The 9,172-nt window shown below is 46.6% G+C and overlaps 1 protein-coding gene across 1 annotated transcript in view; it reads right to left on the minus strand.

Moving 5' to 3' along the window:
• The window catches only part of LOC137537163 (zinc finger protein Xfin-like), a 149,586-nt gene extending 141,022 nt beyond the window's left edge, over nt 1-8,564 (minus strand). The window contains exons 1-2 of the mRNA XM_068259285.1: nt 8,533-8,564; nt 4,739-5,359 (exon numbers count right to left, since the gene is read on the minus strand). Coding sequence (XP_068115386.1) covers nt 4,739-5,312 — 574 coding nt within the window. The 5' untranslated portion in view covers nt 5,313-5,359; nt 8,533-8,564. The remainder of the gene's footprint in view (nt 1-4,738; nt 5,360-8,532) is intronic.
• Nucleotides 8,565-9,172: the final 608 nt, after the last annotated feature.

Raw genomic sequence — 9,172 nt, forward strand, 5'->3', positions numbered from 1 at the left:
TCATTACTTCCTGTTAGAGAATTCTGAGGGGAGGAGCAATTATCATTAGAGAGGGTCAGTGAGCTGCTGATAATTACAAGTAATTGTAAAATGTATGCAGCTTGGAAATGGACTAAATGCAGCAGCTGCATACAATTTGCACCATTGCACCAGTTATTTGCATATCGTTAGCCATTACTAGTTATCAGCCTGACATAGAACTGCAGAAGGTTGTGCTCATTACAGACGGCCAATCGCATGACTATAACTTTGGCTTGCATGCTTATTTTATGTAGCTTGGAATTCAGAGAATGAAAAGCATTTTCTGACAAATGTGATTATCGGCATACAATTTGCATTGCATTTGCATACAAGTCAGAGTTATTTGCATCTCACTGACCCTCCCTACACATAAAGCATTGGCCACACATGGAAAGCAGTACAATGTAGAGCTTGCTGAGACAATGGAAGCAATGTGTTACTCCTGTGACAACAGACCAATATGTACTTATAGCAAGAGATCTGTGTTATGTGTGTAGAGCAATGTGGTGTCACTTACACATTCTTATTACCGCTGTATCCTCATCTGAGAGATAAGATGTTCATCACCTTATAAAATATACAGAGACAAAGGGAGCCCAGATTGTGGAGTATTAATGCTGAGCTGGTGATTTGTGGAGTGTGAAGGGAAACTCACAAAATAAGGCTGCTATTTAGGGCACCAGCCATATAGGCATGTGGAGGAATCAGTCTGCACTCGGCTCCCCAGGGCTTCCTCTAGGTCTTGGTCACACTCCTGATAAAGCTATAGTTGGTGGGACAGGCCTGGTGGGCCAAGCTGGAGCCCGAGCCCTCCTGGTGAGGAGGTGACAATTCAAAGGGGAAAAGAGGCACCCGGAGCTGATACAATTGTATAAAACCAATAAAATGAAGACAGAGGAGCTGGCTTACCTCCAGGGTGACACAATCAGGGAAACAAGTTACATATGTAATTTGTTATAAACTATATTATAAATTATGTCATATAATGCTTATATAATTATATGTTATATTGTGTCCTATGTGGAAACACTTTTTGCAACATGGGCCAGATTGCGTTTTGAACATTGAGTTAATCTGAACGCTCGCCCCTCCCCCCTCTGTGCTTTCCCCACCTAGCGGTATAAATGCAGAGTATCATGCAGTGAAAGCCGTACATCTCTCACCTCTCAATTGCTTTGAATCTTCCTGTCACCACTGCCTCTAGTGCCCAGCATCTCTGTGTGTGTTGTGTGATGATGTGATGAGGCTGAGATGCCCGACACTAGAGGGAGCAGTGACTGGAAGATTCACAGTGATGGAGAGGTGAGAGATGCACGGCTTCCACTGCACAATGAATGCTCTGCATATATAAACAGAAGAGCAGAGACCCCGCTGCATCAAAACTGCAGTTTAAAATCCAATTTTTATTAGTGCTTTTCCATCAATACAGTGAAACAGCTGAAGCATATCAGAGCAAAAGGTGACTTTTGCTCGGATATGCTTCAGCTGTTTCACTATATTGATGGAAAAGCTTAGTCATGAGCTATGACTAAAGGAGTCACTTTTCCTCCGATATGCATCAGCTGTTTCACAGCATTGATGGAAAAGCACTAATAAAGATTGGATTTTAAGCTACAGTTTGGTGCAGCGGGATCTCTGCTCTTCTGTTTGTACTTCAAGGCCGTCTTGGACATCCTGCTCCTGAACAAGTAGCTGTGCATTGCTTGTAGCATCCCCATTCACTACCCCCACTCTGCATATATACTGCTGGGTGGGGGGAGCACAGGGGGAGGGGCACTAACATCACCAATGTGGAAGCTCTGGGGGAGGGAGGATGAAGGCCACCAGCACCACAAGGGAAGCTTTGGAGGAGGGAGGGGGTAAGCCCACCACCACCAGGGAATCTGTGGGGGAGGGAAGGGGGAAACCACCACCACTAGCAAAGCTGTTGGGGAGGGAATCCGGAAGTCCACCACACCAGGAAAGCTGTATGGGAGGGAGGGGGACCAGTAGAAACCAGGGAACGGTATAAGGGACACATGACATGTATAATTAGTCATGGCTAATGGTGTGAAAGGGGCATGGCTAAAGGTGTGTCAGGTCGGGTCATAAAGTCCCTTTTCTTCTGGCTGTAAAAGTTGGGAGGTGTGCATATGATGTCACATCTGCACATGCTCAGTCCTTAAACATACAAATACAATTTACTTTTTACTTAAAGGACAACTGAAGTGAAAGGGATATGGAGGCTGCCATATTTACTTCCTCTTAAACAACACCAGTTGCTGGCAGCCGTGCTGATCTTTTGCCTCTAACACTTTTAGCCATAGACCCTGAACAAGCATATGCAGATCAGGTGTTTCTGAAATGATTATCAGATCTGGAAAGATTAGCCACATGCTTGTTTCTGGTGTTATTCATATATTACTGCAGCCAAATAGACCAGCAGGGCTGCCAGGCAACTGGTATTGTTTAAGAGGAAGTAAATATGTCAGCCTCCATATTCTTCTCACTATAGTTGACCGTTTAACCAACTTTATTTACAACAGACACTAACACACATACAGAGACAGCAGAACATGCTCCATTTCACATACATTGTTAAAGTGAGGCAGGGATGACAACTGAGTCTGCTGAAAATGGCTGCTGGTATTTGCTGAAACTTCTTTGTGTTTTCTGCACATGACAGCCAGCTGGCAGAAGTTGTCTGTCAGCAATAAGAATTGCATGTGGAGTGCAGAAAAAAAGCAACAAAGTCATTTCTCCAGCATGCAAAAAAATACACATTAACACTTGACCATACATGTCCATAGGAAAGCATTACTTGTGTTTTCTCATGCGATTTATCATCATGGCAAAATGCCTGCAAGTGTGATCTGAATATCTCATACATGACACTAGGGTTGCCGCGTTATACCGGTATGAAGAGATAACGCGGTTTGATTGTGCATGGTAAACATAGCATGCGCAATCTCGGTTTACCGGTTTTCGGGGGCGGGGCTACCGGGGGGCAGAGCGACGTAGCAGCGAGGATGCGACGTAGCGGCGGGCGAACGAACAACGGTGAGGAAAAGCAAATACTCACTTGCCGGCAGCCGGGTCGTCCTGCACGATGTACTAGCTTCATTGTACTTCCTGTTCTTGTCTTATTTCCCTGAAACAGGAAGTAGAATGAAGCTAGTACAGCATGCAAAACGACCCGGGTGCCAGCAAGTGAGTATTTGTTTTGTACCCCCTGCTGCTGCACCCCCCCTGGCTCTCTATACTGCGGGCAGCTATCCTGGTCCAAATAATTGCTTAATAAAGTATACCGTAATACCGTTATACCGTGGTATTTTTTTTGACGGTTATCATACCGTGGAATTTTATACAGTTGCAACCCTACATGACACACCCAAGTTATACATTTGTTACACAGTAATAAGGGCCTCAGCATATGGCTGCCTTGTCTGCAGCACAAGTGGCCATGCATCTTACAGAACCCTCCCCCCCCCCCCCCCCAGCTTACACCCTTCTAGAGACTCAGGCAGGGAGCACACTTGTCATGATTTGTCTGCAGCGCAAGTGGCCGTGCATCTTACAGAACACCCCCAGCTTACACCCTTCTAGAGACTGAGGCAGGAAGCACACTTGTCATGATTTGTCTGCAGCACAAGTGGCCGTGCGTCTTACAGAACCCCCCCAGCTTACACCCTTCTAGAGACTCAGGCAGGGAGCACACTTGTCATGATTTGTCTGCAGCACAAGTAGCCGTGCGTCTTACAGAACACCCCCAGCTTACACCCTTCTAGAGACTCAGGCAGGGAGCACACTTGTCATGATTTGTCTGCAGCACAGGTGGCCATGCATCTTACAGGACACCCCCCAGCTTACACCCTTCTAGAGACTCAGGCAGGGAGCACACTTGTCATGATTTGTCTGCAGCACAAGTGGCCATGCGTCTTACAGAACTCCCCCCAGCTTACACCCTTCTAGAGACTCAGGCAGAGGGCACACTTGTCATGATTTGTCTGCAGTACAAGTGGCCGTGCGTCTTACAGAACACCCCCAGCTTACACCCTTCTAGAGACTCAGGCAGGGAGCATACTTGTCATGATTTGTCTGCAGCACAAGTGGCCGTGCATCTTACAGAACACCCCCCAGCTTACACCCTTCTAGAGACTCAGGAAGGGAGCACACTTGTCATGATTTGTCTGCAGCACAAGTGGCCGTGCGTCTTACAGAACACCCCCAGCTTACAGCCTTCTAGAGACAGGTAGGGAGCACACATCACATTTGTAATTTTTGGATGCAGTGAAATACATTGGAATCAGAAATGTGCAAATAAGTCAGCAGGGCTGCCAGGCAACTGGTATTTCTTAAAAGGAAATAAAAATGGCAGCCTCCATATACCTCCACATCTCTTTTAACAGGACACCAAGCACTGGGGAGTGGGGGGGGGGGAGGGGGCAGAAGGGTGGGCTGTGACCAATCTGTGTACAGTAATGTACAGTGACCATTATCAGCCTATTACAGGCCGGTAGCCCTATGTGTGACAAAACAGAACAGAGACCTCCACAGCCATCAGGGTGTCTATACTGTTATTGTTAATAAGCTGTCACCAAATACAATCAAGAAAGTTAGTTTTAGTTGACAAAAATGTAACATGAGTACATAGCATAACCCCTAATATGACCAGTCTGTGAGCAGTGACACAGTCATAATAACAAAAGATATTCAATATTTAATGTTGATTACTCACCTGTTTCATTTTTTGTAAGAGGGTCCTCTTCTATAGTTGTCCCCATCATGCCACCGTCCTCCGCGGACTTCTGATCTCTCCTCACACACATCTCTTCTTCCTCTTTAATTGTCATCATGTCACCCTGCTCTGCAGACTGCTGATCACTCCTCACATATGTCTCTTCTTCTTCCTCTTTAATTGTCCCCATCATGTCTCCCTCCTCCATAGACTGCTGATCACTCCTCACATATGTCTTTTCTTCTTCCCCTTTAATTGTCCCCATCATGTCACCCTCCTCCATAGACTGCTGATCACTCCTCACATATGTCTTTTCTTCTTCCTCTTTTATTGTCCTCATCATGTCACCCTCCTCCATAGACTGCTGATCACTCCTCACATACGTCTCCTCTTCTTCTTTATTTGTCTTCATCATGTCACCCTCCTCCATAGACTGCTGATCACTTCTCATATATGTCTCTTCTTCTTGTTTAATTGTCCTTATCATGTCACTTTCCTCCATAGACTGCTGATCACTCCTCACATATGTCTCTTCTTCCTGTTTAATTCTCCTCATCATGTCTCCCTCCTCCATAGACTGCTGATCACACCTCTCTTGTTCTTTGAGTTCAGATCTCAGTTCTGAAAAGGACAACACATTTTAGCTGAAAGAAATTAGCAGTAATAATCAGAGCACAGAAAAGAACATAATTTGCTAGGGGGTGACAATCAGGCATGCTCAATTCACGAATTTGGAAGAAATCCGAATAGGTGTTATTCGATTTCATCCACTTAATTACAGCACCTGTGCGGGTTGGCGAGGGGGTAGGGGATTAATCTTACCCATCAGCTGTCTTCTTGCTCTGTTCCTCGGCGCCTCCCACTCTGCGTTCCAATCCGCCGTCACGTCATTACAAACACTTCCCCCTTCCGGGTTGAAGGAGGAAGGGTATAGTCACGTGACGGCGGATTGGAACGCAGAGTGGGAGGCGCCGAGGGACGGAGCAAGAAGACAGCTGATGGGTAAGATTAACCCCCGCCCCTCGCCAACCCGCACAGGTGCTGTAATTAAGTGGATGAAATTCGAATTCGTGATTTGAGCATGCCTGGTGACAATATCCCATAAGCTGTGGTATACTGCACATTCAGTACCACAGAGCTCTCTTTCTTCTAGGCATACACTTGAAAAAGTCGCGAGCTAATTTAGGTGCGATGTTAAATAACAATATTACTAACAATAACGTTAAATAAGAATAACGACATCAAAACTGGTAAATAATTTAATTGCAGTATTATATTATCTGTAAATTTAAAGATAATGTACAACCTAACCTATCCCTACTCTCACACAGAACTCTCCCCTGGTGGTTCCTAACCCCAAGACACCCCCCCCCCCCCCCCCCCGGTGGTGCCTAAGCCTAATACCCCCCTAGTGGTGCCAATCCCTAAGCCCCCCCCCAGTGGTCCCTAACCCTAAGATCCCCATGTTGGCGCCTAACCTTAACACGCCCGATACCTGCTAACAGTAATACGATACATTTCAATTCAATTGCAACCGCCTGCTAAATAGTGAAACATCTATATTATGATAAATAACAATTGCACCCATTTTTTGCGGTGACTTTTTTAACTGCTCCTTGATCTGGTGCTTCTCTCCTCCTCTCCATGCACACATTCCTGGGAGGTTACAGCAGTGCCGGCAGCGGTAGATGGATGAGGATGTGAGGAGAGAACAGCTGGAGACAGAGGGAGATAGGAGCAGAGGCCTGCAGCTAATTAGCTATAAATTATCATTACTTATGGCTCTGGCACCTGATGAACTAGGCATAGGGGACTGCAGCTCCACATCCTGACCATACCTGAGCCCACCTGTCCATCATCTACTAACCCCAAACCCTCCAAGAGCCGTAGCAACAAACCTCCCAGCTGGGACAGTGCCAATACCAGGACCAAAGCAACAGAGGCCAACCAACCCCTTTCCAGCTGCAGCCTCCATCTCCTCTGCCTGTCCTACCAGCCACGCCCCTTGTTACCTGGCTCCACCCCCTAGCTGTGACCCCCAGCCATCATCTTTTTGTAGATTCAAATCTCTCCCACTGCAGGACATAAAAACTCCTATAACTGCAGTAATAAACACAGATGAGAACAGGTGTGTTTAGAAGCATGATTTATAGCATAAGTCATAGAAATCCAGAGTTAAGGTAATATATAACAAGTATGTCCACCCCAACCTCTACTCTGCCCAATAAATAACAAGTATGTCCACCCTGACCTCTGCCCAATATATAACAAGTATGTACAACCCGACCTCTGCTCTGCTCAATATATAACAAGCATGTCCACCCGACCTCTGCTCTGCCCAATATATAACACGTATGACCACCCCGACCTCTGCTCTGCCCAATATATAACGAGTATGTCCACCCTGACCTTTGCTCTGCCCAATATATAACAAGTATGATCACCCCGACCTCTGCTCCGCCCAATATATAACAAGTATGTCCACCCCGACCTCTGCTCTGCCCAATATATAACAAGTATGTCCACCCCGACCTCTGCTCTGCCCAATATATAACAAGTATGTCCACCCCGACCTCTGCTCTCCCAATATATATCAAGTATGTCCAACCCAACCTCTGCTCTGCCCAATATATAACAAGTATGTCCACCCCGACCCCTGCTCTGCCCAATATATAACAAGTATGTCCACCCCAACCTCTACTCTGCCCAATAAATAACAAGTATGTCCACCCTGACCTCTGCCCAATATATAACAAGTATGTACAACCCGACCTCTGCTCTGCTCAATATATAACAAGCATGTCCACCCGACCTCTGCTCTGCCCAATATATAACACGTATGACCACCCCGACCTCTGCTCTGCCCAATATATAACGAGTATGTCCACCCTGACCTTTGCTCTGCCCAATATATAACAAGTATGATCAGAGCAGGGACAAGGTCCTCCAGCACCCAAGGCTGAGACACCAAAGTGCGCCCCTCCATCCCTCCCACCCCAGCCGTCACACACTGATTGCTATTAGACTAAGAGGGCCACAGGGCCCACAACCTCCCCAACACCTTAATATCTAGTTATCTGGCTTGCAGTCACTGCCATGTATCCCCTTTTCTTATTTCTTTCTGCTTCATACACAATTAGGAATGTCAACTGAAGGAATTGTGCGCCCCCTCCTACACTGCGCCCTGAGGCTGGAGCCTCTCCAGCCTATGCCTCGGCCCGGCCCTGAGTATGATCACCCCGACCTCTGCTCTGCCCAATATATAACAAGTATTTCCACCCCGACCTCTGCTCTGCCCAATATATAACAAGTATGCCCACCCCGACCTCTGCTCTGCCCTATATAACAAGTATGTCCCATACCTCACAACATTTTGACATGAGAAAGAGGGACACTTAAGCCACGCCCCTGTCACACCCCTGATCATGCCCCCATCACACCTCTAGTCACGCAGACCCTAAATATTTCATAAGAAAAATATGTTGTTTTATAATTCAAACCACACTGGTCCTTTCTATCCTGGTTCATTTTCCTTCATATTAACATTTTAAAATTAGTAATATATCAATTTAAAGGATGGGAATAAAGTTTAGAGTCAATCAACCACATATTTTGGTAGAGAAATATCTATATTTACGTAGAAAGAGGGACAAAGTCCTGAAAGAGGGACAAATGAGGAGGAAAGAGGGACAGGGCTCCCAAAGAGGGACTGAGGGATAATTGGGAGCTATGAATTGTCCACCCCAATCTCTGCTCCGCCCAATATATATCTGAAACAACAATCACACAATCACCTCTTCCAGCGTTTTCTCTCCACTTCCTGCAACTTCTCCTTCTGCTGTAAGACATCACTTCCGGTGTGTGAGATCGCCATCTAGTGGTGAATAGGCTAACTGCAGCATCTGTTTGTGGGATAACCTGCACTCTGCCGACTAAAAATGTTGTTATCATTATTGTTGTTTTAAAGAGACTCTGTACTAAATAATAAGTCCCCTGGGGGGTACCTACCTCGGAAGGGGGAAGCATCAGGGTCACAATGAGGCTTCCCCAATCCTTGTAGCTGCAGGGAATTCAGCGCTGGCTCTTCTGAATCCTCCCACAATCCTCCCCCGACAAGTCTGACAAGGCTCGATTTATTTACCTCTCCGGAATCCAGCGCCTGCGGAAATAGCCGAGCCCGATTGTATCTGCTGTACTGCGCAGGCGTAAAAGGACTCACACATGTGCAGTGGAGTGGATCAATCAGGTTCGGCTATTTCCACCTTAACCCGAACGGAGAGCCGCTGCTGCGCCTGCGCTGGATCCCGGAAGGTAAATATTTACATCGACGCACTTCAGGGGGCTGCAGCTGGACAACGGAGGGATGGAGAAGAACGGGGGTAACCTTGTTATGATCCAGAGGCTTCCCCCTCCCGAGGTAAGCCCTCCCAGGGA

Source organism: Hyperolius riggenbachi, chromosome 10 (assembly GCF_040937935.1).
Source record: "Hyperolius riggenbachi isolate aHypRig1 chromosome 10, aHypRig1.pri, whole genome shotgun sequence".
Classification (NCBI taxonomy): Eukaryota; Metazoa; Chordata; class Amphibia; order Anura; family Hyperoliidae; genus Hyperolius; species Hyperolius riggenbachi.